The sequence below is a fragment of the Pimephales promelas genome, chromosome 10, assembly GCF_988280905.1.
Source record: "Pimephales promelas chromosome 10, fPimPro1.hap1.1, whole genome shotgun sequence".
Taxonomy (NCBI): Eukaryota; Metazoa; Chordata; class Actinopteri; order Cypriniformes; family Leuciscidae; genus Pimephales; species Pimephales promelas.
Window position 1 is genome coordinate 15,307,561 of NC_142778.1, and position 17,495 is coordinate 15,325,055.

Sequence of the window (17,495 nt, forward strand, 5' to 3'; positions counted from 1 at the left end):
TAGTTTGCACGTTCAACCTATGCGTTCAACTTGTAAACACTGACTCTGTACTTTCGAGTCACTGACTCTGTTCCCACAGTGTATGCTCACCTTAGGGAGTCAGGAATTCTAAAAGATTATTTCAATTAAAACCTGTCTTGTAGAGTGTAGAGATTCTGATCGGAAAATCATTAACCAGTTTCATGTGATCAGTAAGATAATGGTCAACAAAGGGGCTTTTAACACATTCCTTCCAACATGTGGCTTAATTCAAGCTGGACTTTTACTGCCTCAGAGATCTGTTTGATTAAAACATTCTTCCAAATATCTTCGTTTGTGTTCATCAGAACAAATAAACACATAGAGGTTTGGAACAACATGAGGGTGAGTAAATACTGACAGAATTTTCATTTTTGGGTGAACTAACCCTAATGTGGTATGTTAATCAAGTGGGCGAACGCGTTACTTGAGTTATACGAAGGTCATTGGTTGTCACAGTTTTGGGGATAGTCCCGAAGTAACCTTGAAAAACCCGCGCCACAGAACATTCGTCTCTCTTACTTTGTCTCCTCCTCCCGTGTGTACTCCTGGTCTTCTGACGTCCTTGGACCCTCTCCCTCGTCTTCCTGCATCTCCTGAAGTTTCTTAAAGTTATCAGTCTTTGTTTTATTTTTACTTCACGTTTTACTTTTGCGAATAGCCAGTTAAAGTTCTAGAACGCGTGTCCTCCGACAACTAGACGACCTTCACGCACCATAGAACTGCCCAGGATGCGTTTGATCTCCCGCAAAACGATCCCACGTGGGTAGAACAAAGAATCTGCGCCTCCCGCTTCCCGACGACCACACGCTCACGTCCAATCAACACCAAAACATTTGAATGCAAGTGTTCCACTAAATTTTAGACACAAGAGTGTTTTTCCTGAGGCTGTCTCTGAGGGTTGAAAATGTGCTAGTACATGTAATTTCCCTTGTGTTTCCATTTTTCCATTTTTTACTTTCTTAAGTGTTGATATTTTCATTTCTTTTATATATATCTCGTGTGATTTGTAGTGTAACTTAGTTGTGTTTCTCTTATTAAAACTCATTTTATACATTATTTGCCATTGTTTGTATATGAGAACCTAACGCTACAACCTGATTTTGTTAAGTGCACAAACATTGTCAGTAACATTAAGGGTCCATGTCAATTTTGATAGTTTGTTTTTTTCGTTCGAAACAAAAACAAAATAACGAGAAACCATTTTTCGTTTGTCGTTTCAAACCAAAAACAAAGAAATCATAAAAAAAGAGGCGTTTTCCCGTTTTTGGTTCTTACGGAGCCCGGGAAGTCACCTATGGGGAAAAAGAAAACAATCCGAGGCGACGGTTTTGCAATCCGTCCCCTCAGTTTATAAACTGTACTCACGGATTCTGAATCATGAATCATGCGGCACACTCTGGGGGACGAGCCACAAATCCGTGAGTACGGATTACAAACCCGTGAGTACGGATTGCGAAAGCGTGGGCACGGTTTATGAATTTGTGGGTACAGATTGCAAAAACTGAGGGCACGGTTTACAAATCTGAGAGCACGGATTAGGAACTTGTGGATACGGTTTATTAATCGGTGGGCACGAATTGTTAAACCGAGGGAACAGTTTAAGAATCCGTGAGTACAGTTTATAAACTGAGGGGACGGATTGCAAAACCGTCACCTCGGATTGTTTTTTTTTCCCCCATAGGTGACTTCCCGGGCTGCGTAGGTTCTGAATCCAAAAACGGAAAAACGAAAGAAAAAAAAAATCAAATAACGGTCCGATTTTGGTTTTTTGAAATTCCCTTTTCCATTTTTCCGTTTGAAGATCTACATTAAAACAAGGACAGCTTGGCCACGTGACCCGGATATAATAGTAAATATGGCCTATCAAAATAAAAGCCAACCTTTTAGAACGGTTATAATATGCAGCACTAACGTTATACCAGAGTAACATCAGAAGAAGAAAAATCAATGAATAAATAGAAACCTGGACCGGAATAAATATGTTTGCAACAGTAGTTTATTACAGCTATTTAATATCATGCGTATCCAGACATCACTAGTCACGTTTAATGAGCGCATTGTTTGGCTCAATACAGTTGGTAATATAGGTTAACCTAAGAACTTATTATGTGTTGCTGTTAGCGCTACTACATTATATAAATTAAATTTAGATTTAATGTGGTTTCCACCGTAATGGACAGCGTCACTTATACCGTGTTAATAGAAATGTATTGAACAGGCTAGTTAGGTAATAAACTAAAACGACATATGTGAAGGTTCTAAGTCCACTAATAATCCAACGAAGTTTAAAACCTAGGGCAGTTCAAAACGATTACAAAAACATACCAGTAGGTGTCACACTGTGTCTGCTGTGTGCGAGCTACTGTCATGGAGATATTGATTTATGTTCTGTAATAAAAAATTTCCATTATAACTGTGCTTTTACAAATCATGTTTCTTAGCACTGCAGCTTAAGGCATTAGCCTACTCACCAAAATAAGCTCTTTCTCCTCATGTTTGGCATTTGATCATGTAGCCATACAGTATGGTCATGATTTGGCAATTATTAAATAGCCTCAAAAAAACAGTAGATCAACATGAAAATCACCACAGTGGTAGTTTGTGATATTTAGAACAAGAATCTGGTGGATTTAAAAAAATAAAATTATTTTGTTGTTTTTTTTTTTGTTTTTTTTAAGTCTGCCGACACCAAGTGCACTACATCTTGAGCCTGCAACTTCGTGTCCCAGCTAGCATGAACAATCAGCCCGAGCTCGGCTGCCCCGCGGCGTCTGCGGCTACGTGTTAACCGGGCCGATTGTGGCCCGCAGCTCGCTCTGGAACATGCATTTTTGTTACGGCTGTAAAACACTGGGCCGATTCATGTTCACCATAAAAACCGGTTCCGGCTGTATGATCTAGACCACTTCTGGAAATGACTCGGCTTATAATAACATTTTAAAAAATATATTTTAAAATTGACATAAATTCCTGACCGTATCAGATAATGTTAGATGCGGTAGTTGTGCGGTAAATAATAATTAAATAGTGTTGTTTTGCACAGAGGATTCCTTAATATACCAAAGCGAAAATATTTAGTTGTCATGAAAATCATTCTTTACATTTATGTATTTTAAACATGCATTTGCGTTTAAGCTGACATAGACGCGCAATATCTATGTTTAAGCATAAATGGCGCGACCATGGGCGCGAACGCGCTTCTCCGAAGAACAGATTGCGTGACAGCGGTAGGCTATTATACTGACTGAGGCAGCTTTGAAAAGCTGTCTATGGAAAAATCTACAGAAAAGTTTGGGCCCATGGTGGGACTATCATTGAATAGGCCTACCACCTGAAGAATTTTGTTTTTCTAGCACCTCATATTCATTGTATAATAGTCTTCTTTGAAATGTGTACCTTGAAATGTTTTGTTTACATTTGAAATGTGTACCTTGAAATGTTTAGTTTACATTCCAGATTGATTATAAAGGCCAGATGTTGTCAGCAATTACTAGGCATATTGGTAAAGAGCAGAATAACCTACTTAACAACTGCCATCATTATTTGATACAAGACCACTTGAGAACACCTAAAGTTTTGATAATATTTATTGAATATAATTTATGGAATTCTACTTTAAAATAGCCTACTTTTTTCAGATAAAGTTCATGCAGCGTAGTGATGCACAGTTCACTTCTCCATCATCTATTGTGATATCTGTCGTTGCACAGTCCAAATGATATACTGAGCTGCAGTCAGAGGGACTGTAAGCAAACAGAAGTTTAATTATTATGCTGATTAAGAAACACAGGCTATGTGTACAGACACATTCTCATTTCTTAATTTTATTCCATTCTAAAACAGTTAATATTTAAAATGTTAATATTTAAGCTTTCATTGAAATATAAAGACAGTGCTGCAAGTGTGATCATAAGTAAGAACATTCAAAGTATGGACAGGACTGTTCAAAAGTTACTGGAAACATTTTGTTGCCGTTATTGCAGATGTAATCAGTGTTGACAGCCTGTTTTTTGTAATGTAATTATGTTTTTGGAATTTCTTTTGAGGACCTTGTAAAATCTTCTTACCTTAGGGCTTAACAAATATTCTGCAGCCATTGATTGTACATCCAATGCCTTTGAAAGCATGAATGTGCTATATAAAGTTTTAAGACTTGTATGGATTCTCTTCACTTGCATGACACTGTCAGAGTTTTGTACTTTATACACACTGGAATGTGTATAGAGAAGAAAGATTCACACAGCACACTGGTAAATCATTCTTTTGGCCAGATGGCCTACATTAGGACATTTCTGATGTGAGTTTGTTGTCTGAGCTGCTAAGAAGCTGATAGCAGTGTTAGAATCATAGTTAAAACAGAAGCAGGTTTAACTCTGGGCTGGATGAATGATGATGATGGTGATAACTAGGCAAATAAAATCTCGATTTAAAACAGTTACCAAAGACACCATACAGTCAGTCATTTAAATACTGCCACCTGCTGGTAGAAAGGGGAAAGAGCGGTCCATTACGGTGGAAACCACATTAAATATAATTATATAAGATAGCGCTAACAGTAACAACTCTGCACACACAATAAGTTCTTAGGTTAACCTACCAACTGTATTGAGCAAAACAATGCACTCATTAAACATGACTGGTGATGTCTGGATAGGCATGATATTAAATAGCTGAAATAAACTACTGTTGCTAACATTTATTCCGGTCCAGGTTTCAATTTATTCATTGATTTTTCTTCTTCTAACGTGACTCTGGTATAACGTTAGTGCTGCATATTATGACGGTTCTAAAAGCTTATTGGCTTTTATTTTGATAGGCCATATTTACTTCCGGGTCACGTGGCCAACCTGTCCTTGTTTTACTGTAGATCTTCAAATGGAAAAATGGAAAAAGGAATATCAAAAAAACAAAATCGTACCGTTATTTGATTTTCTTTTTTCGTTTTTGGATTCAGAACCAAAAACGGGAAAACGGCTCTTTTTTTACGGTTTCTTTGTTTTTGGTTTGAAACGACAAACGAAAAAAGGGTGGTTTCTCGTTATTTTGCTCTTTGTTTCAAACGAAAAAACAAACTATCAAAACGTACATGGACCATTAGGTTGAAACAAACCAAGTGAGTGATAGTTTTACCGATCAGCATGTGGGTGCGCTGACTGAGAAAGCTTTGTTAATCCCTTTGGTATTTTTTTTTAAGCTCAAACACCCATTTGTCTGAACGGCATACATATTTATTCTAAGTTAATCATAATTTGTTGTGTTTAATTGTCTATATATGCCCGAAGCAGACGTGTGTGGTGTAGAACCCCTCGTTGGGTGATTTATTTATGTAAGAACTCGGTTTAAGAAACATTCAATAAATTGTTGATCAAGATCATTAATTATGAATATTTTTTCCCGAAATTCAAATTGAGCTATAAGCCTTAAGCCGAAATTCTTTACAAGAGTTTTGTCCTTAGGCATACTAGAAACTTCCAAGCAGGTGGTTTGAGGCAAGTTAGAGATAAACTCTGCTGGGCAGTTGGCCTCCAGGAGTAGGTTTAGGCACCCTATATTTCAACCATTTAAGACCGTGCTGTTGTCTTCATTTTATTAGTTAAGCTATAATGCAGAAGAATACTTCGAGAACATCCTGAAGAACTTGGAGTTTGGTCAGAAGAAACGCCTGAAGAAACTGAGAGTCAAAGTGAACAAAGAAGAGTAAGACCTCTTTCCATAATGTCCCCCAAAATAGTTCTAAAATAGCTGTCATTTTTTTAGTTTAGTAACTGCTATAAAACCCTAATGAATAAAGATCTGTCATCAAATATTAAAGTGATATGCATCTTTAATTCAAGATGGATAACAGGAGCTGCTGTGGTCAATGCATTCTACTCATCTAGCAGAAACCAAATAGGTACTTGTAACATTTTTACAAAAAGTAGCTGTAATTGAACAAAACAAATCAGGTATGTCTGATCAATTATTTAATTATTAATACATTTTCTACTTTCTCTCAGTATTTCCTGCAGGTATTCTTCAACCACCATTTTTTGGTAAAGGTCAGCCCTGGTCTCTGAACTATGGAGGCATCGGGATGGTCATTGGACATGAGATCACTCATGGCTTTGATGACAATGGTATCAGACTAGAAACAGATCTTCCTTTATACTTCTTCATTTAATGCTGTTGTAAGTTTAATCTCCATGCATTTCATTTCTTGTTCAGGGCGCAATTTTGATAAAGATGGTGACCTCAAAGACTGGTGGACTCCATCTTCGACTCAGAAATTCCATGAGCTTTCCAAATGCATTGTTGACCAGTATGGAAGCTTCTCTTGGGATTTGGCGAATCGACAAAATGTATTCCATCAAATGTCTTCAGACTGATTCATGTGCAATCCAACAAAACTTAACAAATATTACCAAAATACTACAGTTCTATCTACCCTACTGTGCTGAGCCTTTTACCATATGTGGCAAATAAGAGTTTTAGCCTCTATCATGGGTTATTTATAGCTGTCTGTGCATTTCTGACAACATCAATTTGGACCTTATTATACACACATAGTTTTCCTGGAACTAGAATAGGCTGCAATTTTCTAGACATATAGAAGGATATCTAAATTACAGTTTGATTTTCCACCCCCTTCTTTTCTCTCTCTTCTATCCTTTGTGTGAACAGCTAAATGGGAATAATACCCTTGGGGAGAACATTGCTGACAACGGGGGCATTCGCCAGTCTTATCAAGTAAGGACAGGGCATCTTGGCCTTTACTGCAGTTCTTTTGACATCCATTTGTACTTACAGAAAATAGATTTAGTTTAATACACTTTCTGACTTGCAAAATTCATGGTTAAAAAGGTTAATAAAAACATGATGATAGATTCTTATGTGCATGGTGACAGGTTCTCAGTTTGTTCCGCTGTGGATGGATTTCAGTTAGACTGTGATGACAGAGGAAATCAGCTTAATAGTTTAGACTCTTAGAGAACCCGAAGGGGGAGGAAATGGCTCATGGACTACAATTCATTGTATTTAATACTAGGTCTTACTGAACCATCAAATATGGTTTACACTATAAGAAACATGTTTCCAGTGACTGCTTCCCAAATTTAACAGTATCACTGTGTTATCACTTTTTCAGGCTTACCAGAACTTTGTGAAAAAACATGGAAAAGAAGCTCCTCTGCCTGGAATTGATCTCAATCATGAGCAACTCTTTTTCCTTAACTTTGCACAGGTGAAACTCTTTATGTTCTTATAACTAAGAACATAAAGTAATGTTACATGTTCAACACAAGTTAAGATCAGTTGAGCACTTTGTGACATTGTTTTGTTGACCAATTTATCCCTACTTTTCCCTCCTTAAAAATGTGGCTTACAGTGGCTACGTTTACATGCAACCAAATAATCCTGTCAATCCGATTACTAATGTAAACAACTTAATCGATATGATTGAGCTCGATCCGACTGAATTTTTTTAATTATTGAAAGGGGTGGTTTATTCTTCTTCTAATCTAATCGAGAGAACATGCAAACATTTGATCGGATTGAAAACTGAAAGGACTGCGCGTGAGTAATGACATAGAAATAGCGTAATGACGTATTGTATGATGCACAGAACGAGCTGTTCATCTTGTTGAATAAGGTGTCACAAATGAGTGTCCCATCATTCTAAAATTCTCCTTTCACTCCCCAGCGTCTGTGACGTGGAGCAGGACAATGTCCCACCAGTCCTTGTTTCGTATTCTCATCCGTAGATGATTATTTTTGGGTGCAGGGAGGGGGATTTTTACTGCATGATAAATACTGTATTTGCAGCATGGTTCATATGCTCATTGTCTCCAAACTATGACCATAAATGGATGAATATTAAGTCTGCAGTTTAAAACAAATACAGAACCAATGTAGGAGAATGGTTATCATCAGTGATGCACCGATGTGAAAATTGTGGCCGATACCAATAACCAATATTAATATTGCTGTTTTGGCAAGTATGTCTGTGTAGAAAACGTATTGCGAGAATTGGGGCTACACGATAAAAAATGGTAAAAAAAAATGACATTGCGATATTTTAGTTTTCTGCAATATATATTGCGACATACAAATAATTTCACCAGATGACTTGAAGCTCTATTTGGAAAGAATGAGTCATTCTAGAATGACTGGAGTGGTTTTGGCATGGAGTAAATCCGCATAGAAACTAATATTAATAGAATGTTAACTAATGTAGTTAACTAGACCTTATTGTAAATGTTTCCGATTTATCTCTCTTGAGTTCAGTTTTAACCATTCATTAATGTGAATCAGTCCAAAAGAGTCATTCATTTACGAACCACAGCACACGTTGTGTGATTATCCAGGCAGTTTAAGACATTGCACAAGATTTGTCTCAACACAGAAAATGTCTCGGTTACATATGGTAACCCTCGTTCTCTAAGGCCCTGTTTACACGAGAACGCTCGCGGGTGAAAACGTAAAAATATTGTATCGGATGTGCCTTTCGTTTACACGGCGACGGCGTTTTTGAGGCTTAAAAACGCAAAAGTCTGCTTGAGTGTTTGTATGCAGGCGCGTGGAGTTGGTGTTGCTGTAGTATGCACCCCTAGCCGCCTGAAGTGTATACTACATTGAATTTCACACACTTTTGCGTCACCGTTTGCACACGGATTTCCCACACAAAACGCTCATCTAAACGCAGAATAAAAAGTGATGACGCAATGCCACTTTTGCGTTTACTCTTCAGAATCGTTTCCGTGTAAACATAGCCTAAGGGAGGAAAAGGAGACGAAGCTCATGACTGACCAATAGGAATCTCGCTAGTGAGGCCAATCTACTTCGAGTGAAACTAAAACAAGCCAATACACATTGGCGTACAATCATTTGCATCAGCTGCGCAGCCTCGTTAGGGCAGGTATATAAAAAGCAGCTGCTGCAATTGCACTTCAGTTTTTTGGCCGCCTCGGCGAGTGACATCAGATGTGGTGATGGGACCTACGTCTCCGTTCCCTCCTTCAGGGAACGAGGGTTACCATATACCATAACTGAGACGTTCCCTATCTGTCAGTCACTACAACGTAGGTCATAACTGACCAAGAGGAATCCCAACCAAAGCGCCACAGCCGCTGCACCCCATCCAGCGCCCCATGCAAGCCTCTACATCTTCTTGCTTGGAAGGACGATAGGAGGAGGCTTACACAGAGTGAGTCTTAAACCGTTGTTCCGTGATAACAAATACAGTGAGACATTGGATAACACTGGGAAGTGTGCCCTTCTATTTAGGAAGTCTGTGGAAGCCACTTCTTCAAAGATTTATGTGGAAAATACATATGGACTAACTCGAAGGTTGTACTGCATATAAATAACAGTGACTTAGCCCAAGGGAAAGACACAGGCTTCCGTCAGGAGCAGCTGTGGAAAAATACACATAAGGGATCCACGTAGGGTCACGCATATGGAGCCCAGCCCAGATCCGGCTCTCAAGGATTCAGCGGATAAGGGCCTTGTGCCGGACATTCCGACATGTCTGGGCCGAAAGGTTTTTGAGGACTCGACAGGTTTTTCACTCTGGAGCAATAAGGTTGCACAGTAGGGTGCAGCAAGCCAATAGAGCCGGGCCTCTCGGTGCTTCTACCTGTTTAAGGTAGGGGTGGAACGGTACGTGTATTCGTATTGAACCGAAACGGAATGGGCGTCACAACAAACATAAAAAACACACAGGGGTTGGACAATGAAACTGAAACACCTGGTTTTACAACACAATAATTTGTTAGAATGGTGAGGGCCTCATTTTGCATCCAAATACAGCACCAATTGACAGATAGAAGTCCTTCACAGTGACCAGAGGGATTATGAGCCGTTCCTCTTCCAGAACAGTGTCCAGGGGCCTCATGTATAAATCTTTGCGTAGATTTCATCCTTAAAGTGTGCGTACGCACATAAGGCAGAATTTGCGTACGCACAAAAGTTTTCAGATTTATAAAACCCGTTCGTACGCCAGAACCTGCGCAGAATTCACTTTATAAATCCCAGTCAGCGGGAGATTATACGCACGTGCGTCTCCTCCCCGAAATAACCATATATGGAGATTACAACGCCTAGTTTAAATATGCATATCCTAATCTGCATATCATTTGCATATGATTATTCATCCATGTGATACCCAGTTTAACGGTACAAGACGTTAGGAAAATATGAAATGCGGATGTGCCGTCACATTAGGCCTATTACAAACATTATACAGTAGCCTATACAGATATATACAGATACAGTAGCCTATAGACCATTTCACAAGATGTAAACAACACCCCAGATAGCAAACTGACATTGAATCAACGTGGAAATATGACATCGAAACAACGTTGATCTGACATTGTTTTGCTCATCGAATTAACGTTGAACCAACGTCAGATGCGTCATTCTTTCAAAACTAACGGAAAATCAACTTGAAATCAACGCGTTGTTTCAACGTTATGAAAGCAAACCAATTTTCGATTTCATTTAGCTTTGAAGAATGCCGCGTCTGACGTTGGTTCAACGTTAATTCGATGAGCAAATCAACGTTGTTTCAATGTCATGAGAGACGTCGTTTCCACGTTGATTCAATGTCAGTTTGCTGTCTGGGACTGGTCCAGAAGCACTTCCTGTTTCAGATTTTTAACACTACATAAAAGCTGGGATAAAATACAACCAACAGAACATTTAAAACTAAATCAAAAAGTTAAACAAACATCTTTAAGATGTTTTCTTTACATGTGAAATAAAGAAAACAGTTACAAACTGAAACAGGAAGTGCTTCTGGACCAGTGTTGTTTACATCTTGTGAAATGGTCTATATCCTTGCCTTGTTTTTGAATGAATAAATCAAATAGTGTTAAATACATTTCAGAGAAAGTTTTTCTCAATCTTTTCCACTGGCCAAATAGTATTTTTAATTGATTTATATTTTAATGGAAAGAGATAGACATGGTTGTGCATTATTTGCACGAAACAGTTTTCTCAGACAATCTCTAGTTAAAAAATTAAAACACAGCATGCCAGAAGAAAAGTGTTCAAAAGCAATGCATCCACAACAAATAGGTCTATTTCTATTTATTGAATATATATTTATATATATATATATATATTATTGTAACTTCTCAGTAATGATTTCATGTAGTTTAAGAGTTTAACTCCATTAATGAGAATGGCATATTTAATCGAAATGTTTATATCAGAAGTAAAACATAGTTTAAACCATTCTCTTATTTATTTAAACTGTTATTGTGAATATGGACTGTGTTTATGATTTGGACTCATAATGAAGATTTACGGTTTTACTCCATCTGCTGTTAGATTATAGGCTATGTGCGTCAGTTTCACCAAACGGCCCAACGCGCGTGCTGGCGCGGTCATTAAGAAGGGATGGATGTTTGCTTCAAGTGATGATAGGTTTGTGAAATTATATTTGTATTATCTTTCTGTAGATGTATAATTTTCTTTAGATTCTCTGTCTAATAGTGAGCAAAAAGACATTTGACTCCAGCTCACCATCGGTGTCGCCAAAACCCATACTCTTCTAAAAGAGTGCGTACGCACGGTCAAGAGCATCCTTACGGTGCGCACTTATTTACACCAAGTTTATTTTTTATAAATCCCGATGTGCGGCCTCATGGGGCCTCATGTATAAACGTTGCGTACGCACAAAATGGGCATAGAAATATGCGTACGCATTGGCGTAAATAAGTGCGCACCGTAAGGATGCTCTTGACCGTGCGTACGCACTCTTTTAGAAGAGTATGGGTTTTGGCGACACCGATGGTGAGCTGGAGTCAAATGTCTTTTTGCTTACTATTAGACAGAGAGTCTAAAGAAAATTATACATCTACAGAAAGATAACACAAATATAATTTCACAAACCTATCATCACTTGAAGCAAACATCCATCCCTTCTTTAATGACCGCGCCTGCACGCGCGTTGGGCCGTTTGGTGAAACTGACGCATATAGCCTATAATCTAACGGCAGATGGAGTAAAACCGTAAATCTTCATTATGAGTCCAAATCATAAATACAGTCCATACTCACAATAACAGTTTAAATAAATAAGAAAATGGTTTAAACTATGTTTTACTTTTGATATAAACATTTAGATTAAATATGCCATTCTCATTAATAGAGTTAAACTCTTAAACTACATGAAATCATTACTGAGAAGTTACTATATATATATATATATATTCAATAAATAGAAATAGACCTATTTGTTGTGGATGCATTGCTTTTGAACACTTTTCTTCTGGCATGCTGTGTTTTAATGTTTTAACTAGAGATTGTCTGAGAAAACTGTTTCGTGCAAATAATGCACAACCATGTCTATCTCTTCCCTTAAAATATCTTCCATTATCCATTAAAATATAAATCAATTAAAAATACTATTTGGCCAGTGGAAAGGATTGAGAAAAACTTTCTCTGAAATGTATTTAACACTATTTGATTTATTCATTCAAAAACAAGGCAAGGATATAGGCTACTAAAAAAAATGTTTGTAATAATGTGACGGCACATCCGCATTTCATATTTTCCTAACGTCTTGTACTGTTAAACTTGGTATCACGTGGATGAATAATCATATGCAAATGATATGCAGATGAGGATATGCATAGTAAAACTAGGCGTTGTAATCTCCATATATGGTTATTTCGGGGAGGAGACGCACGTGCGCATAATCTCCCGCTGACTGGGTTTTATAAAGTGAATTCTGCGCAGGTTCTGGCGTACGAACGGTTTTATAAATCTGAAAACTTTTGTGCGTACGCAAATTCTGCCTTATGTGCGTACGCACACTTTAAGGATGAAATCTACGCAAAGTTTTATGCATGAGGCCCCTGGTCACTATATGATGCTGGTGGACTCGCTCCTCCAAAACACCTCAATAATATTCAGATCTGGTGACTGTGCAGACCATGGGAGATGTTCAACGTCACTTTCATCTTCATCAAACCCTTCTGTCACAAGTCTTGCTGTGTGTGTTGGTGCATGATCATGCTGATACACGGTTTGAGCATCAGGTGCTCATGATCCTCCAGAAGGGTTTGGTAGTCCTCGGCAGTGTCGTGTCCATCAAATACAATCAGGATGGTCATGATATTGGAGCTCAAACCATCACTGATCTACCCATGCTTCACTCTGAAGATTGGCCGCCAGGCATATAGATGTGAAACCTCCAACATTGGCCAGTGTTTCAGTTTCATTGTCCAACCCCTGTATCTGCTTTCAATATGGTATTCCTATCTGTTGTTTTGCGATATACAGTAGTGGGAAGTTTCCCATCTTTACCAATAGAAATGGTTAGATCTAAGAAGTTAAGTTAATAGTCATTTTGGAATGTTCCATAAACAATTTTATATTCCTATCATTATTGTTCAAGTACTCATAAAATTGTAACAATTCATCAAAAGAACCTCCCCAAATCAAAAGAATATCATCAATATACATCCCCCACCATTTTAAAAAACCCATACTCTTCTAAAAGAGTGCGTACGCACGGTCAAGAGCATCCTTACGGTGCGCACTTATTTACACCAAGTTTATTTTTTATAAATCCCGATGTGCGGCCTCATGGGGCCTCATGTATAAACGTTGCGTACGCACAAAATGGGCATAGAAATATGCGTACGCATTGGCGTAAATAAGTGCGCACCGTAAGGATGCTCTTGACCGTGCGTACGCACTCTTTTAGAAGAGTATGGGTTTTGGCGACACCGATGGTGAGCTGGAGTCAAATGTCTTTTTGCTTACTATTAGACAGAGAGTCTAAAGAAAATTATACATCTACAGAAAGATAACACAAATATAATTTCACAAACCTATCATCACTTGAAGCAAACATCCATCCCTTCTTTAATGACCGCGCCTGCACGCGCGTTGGGCCGTTTGGTGAAACTGACGCATATAGCCTATAATCTAACGGCAGATGGAGTAAAACCGTAAATCTTCATTATGAGTCCAAATCATAAATACAGTCCATATTCACAATAACAGTTTAAATAAATAAGAAAATGGTTTAAACTATGTTTTACTTTTGATATAAACATTTAGATTAAATATGCCATTCTCATTAATAGAGTTAAACTCTTAAACTACATGAAATCATTACTGAGAAGTTACTATATATATATATATATTCAATAAATAGAAATAGACCTATTTGTTGTGGATGCATTGCTTTTGAACACTTTTCTTCTGGCATGCTGTGTTTTAATGTTTTAACTAGAGATTGTCTGAGAAAACTGTTTCGTGCAAATAATGCACAACCATGTCTATCTCTTCCCTTAAAATATCTTCCATTATCCATTAAAATATAAATCAATTAAAAATACTATTTGGCCAGTGGAAAGGATTGAGAAAAACTTTCTCTGAAATGTATTTAACACTATTTGATTTATTCATTCAAAAACAAGGCAAGGATATAGGCTACTAAAAAAAATGTTTGTAATAATGTGACGGCACATCCGCATTTCATATTTTCCTAACGTCTTGTACTGTTAAACTTGGTATCACGTGGATGAATAATCATATGCAAATGATATGCAGATGAGGATATGCATAGTAAAACTAGGCGTTGTAATCTCCATATATGGTTATTTCGGGGAGGAGACGCACGTGCGCATAATCTCCCGCTGACTGGGTTTTATAAAGTGAATTCTGCGCAGGTTCTGGCGTACGAACGGTTTTATAAATCTGAAAACTTTTGTGCGTACGCAAATTCTGCCTTATGTGCGTACGCACACTTTAAGGATGAAATCTACGCAAAGTTTTATGCATGAGGCCCCTGGTCACTATATGATGCTGGTGGACTCGCTCCTCCAAAACACCTCAATAATATTCAGATCTGGTGACTGTGCAGACCATGGGAGATGTTCAACGTCACTTTCATCTTCATCAAACCCTTCTGTCACAAGTCTTGCTGTGTGTGTTGGTGCATGATCATGCTGATACACGGTTTGAGCATCAGGTGCTCATGATCCTCCAGAAGGGTTTGGTAGTCCTCGGCAGTGTCGTGTCCATCAAATACAATCAGGATGGTCATGATATTGGAGCTCAAACCATCACTGATCTACCCATGCTTCACTCTGAAGATTGGCCGCCAGGCATATAGATGTGAAACCTCCAACATTGGCCAGTGTTTCAGTTTCATTGTCCAACCCCTGTATCTGCTTTCAATATGGTATTCCTATCTGTTGTTTTGCGATATACAGTAGTGGGAAGTTTCCCATCTTTACCAATAGAAATGGTTAGATCTAAGAAGTTAAGTTAATAGTCATTTTGGAATGTTCCATAAACAATTTTATATTCCTATCATTATTGTTCAAGTACTCATAAAATTGTAACAATTCATCAAAAGAACCTCCCCAAATCAAAAGAATATCATCAATATACATCCCCCACCATTTTATCTTGTCAATGTACCTGTGTGGATAGACGAGATCGCTCTCCCACAGACCTAAAAACAGGTTAGCATAGTTGGGGGCAAAACATGCACCCATCGCAGTGTCCCGAACTTGAATATACATTTGGTCCATGTATATTGAATATACAAAATGAAAACATTGTTCTTAAAGGGTTAGTTCACCCAAAAATGAAAATTCTGTCAGTATTTACTCACCCTCATGTTGTTCCAACCCCGTAAGACCTTCGTTCATCTTCGGAACACAAATTAAGATATTTAAGATATTAAGATCACTCCTGCATACTAGTCCATAGGCTTCTTGAGGGAATGACAATTGCTGGCATCGAAAAGTCATTAAAGACATCGTTAAAATAGTCCAAGTGACTACAGTGGCTCAATTTGAACTTTATCAAACGACGAGAATACTTTTTGTGCGCAAAAACAAACAAAAATAACGACTTTATTTCAGCGCGTTCTTCATCTTAAATCCGCATAGGCGCCAAGCAGAGAGTGCGTCAAAAAGAGAGGAAATTGTGTGTGTGTGTTCATCTGAGCTCATTGGTCTGTCACAGCTCGTCAATGTCAGAATATTTGAGATGACCAATCAAACGCTGAGCACGAATTTTAGCAGCACGACTTGACGCTTCAGTGCACGGGCAAGTGCAAGATAAGATGTAAGTAGCTAAAAACTTAGTTACTTATAACGTTATATATGAACTGAAACTGAAATTAGGTAACGTCAGCCTACTGTAATCATTCGTTAACTGTTATTGTGAGGGGACAAGAAACATTAACAAAGCCATTTTTATCATGTTAGGTACAGGATTAATAATGAATGTGTACATATTGAAAATATAATACAAATTGTAGCCTTTAGTAGAAAAAAAGCAAAAAAAAAACGCATCCTTCAGGTAGATCACTGCAAAAAAATCTTGGGGATGGATACATTTGAAAATGGGTGTCTGCCTAGCTTGTGCAATGAAGTAGGGACTGTAGTGTCCTGACCCCATATCGGCTGGAGGGACCGGCTCTATCGCGTCCTTCGCCACTAGGACTGCAATCTCAGCACGCAAGACATGGGCATCGGCTGCTCTCACTTTAGTGGAGTGGATGGCCCGAAACTTGGTGGGACGCCAGGCGAACTGAATCGCATAGCCGAGCCTGATGGTCGAGATGAGCCAGCAAGACGGACTGGGGAGCGCTAAACAGGCTGTCAGAGACCGTACAAATGGAACCAAAGGGACTGTAGGTGTATCCGGAGTGGGCCAGCGAGGTGGAACACAAGGACACAACTCGGGCCACTATGAGGCAGCCCGTAGTGGCGTCTGAGTGTCCAGGCATTAACCTGGTTCCACGGGGCAGGATGTGCAGGAGGCGGCTCGGTGGCATTCTTGGATCGCACACTGCTGCTCACTGTCGACAGAAGAGGCGGATGAGAGTGGTTATGATTCTCTCCTCCCACTACTCTCCGGGCCCTCTTCAGACCCAGAGATGAAAGAAGCTGCTATATTATTGAGAATTTGGGTACCGCTGGTTTTGGGGCCAGCGGCGGAACAGAAAATTTTGGACCCGAGATCGTGACAGCCTCTACAGCAATAGTCAGCAACGGTGGTGACAAGATGTAGGGGACGAGGGTTTATTAGTTCATTAGTTAACGAGACGTTCCCTACAGTTGCTCACGTTTGATGTTACGTCAACGTGACAAAGTTATTGGGATCCCTATGGAAAACGCTATGGTTGCTGCCACATCGAGTGCCCTACGCAGGACTCTCAGACCCCCAACTGACTGGGGTAGTAGGCCTGCGTAGAGGGAGTTCAACTGCTGTTCCATTATAACCTACATAGTGGACCTCTTGGTTCATGCTTGTGTTGCTCTTTTTGTAAAGAAACAAAAACAAAAAATGCTCTCTCAGTGCTTTCTCACAGTCCTGAGGCACCCAGGATATGGCCGCTGTGTACTTGTACAATTTCAGGGAAACGCCCACAGAACCGACACAATAGTCTTAATGCTGTTATAACAGCAGTTGTTTGAGCTTTGAGTCATGCCGTCACACCATCACTGGAGC

At 38.9% G+C, this 17,495-nt stretch overlaps 1 protein-coding gene across 3 annotated transcripts in view; it reads left to right on the forward strand.

The window, feature by feature from the left end:
* LOC120485860 (neprilysin-like) overlaps positions 1-17,495 on the forward strand; it is a 289,808-nt gene that overhangs the window by 266,043 nt on the left and 6,270 nt on the right. For all 3 annotated transcript variants that reach the window (XM_089135413.1, XM_089135414.1, XM_089135415.1), the window contains 6 exons: positions 5,615-5,718; positions 5,856-5,914; positions 6,018-6,137; positions 6,226-6,359; positions 6,682-6,747; positions 7,145-7,240. In XM_089135413.1, the coding sequence (XP_088991539.1) occupies positions 5,615-5,718; positions 5,856-5,914; positions 6,018-6,137; positions 6,226-6,359; positions 6,682-6,747; positions 7,145-7,240 (579 nt within the window). The remainder of the gene's footprint in view (positions 1-5,614; positions 5,719-5,855; positions 5,915-6,017; positions 6,138-6,225; positions 6,360-6,681; positions 6,748-7,144; positions 7,241-17,495) is intronic.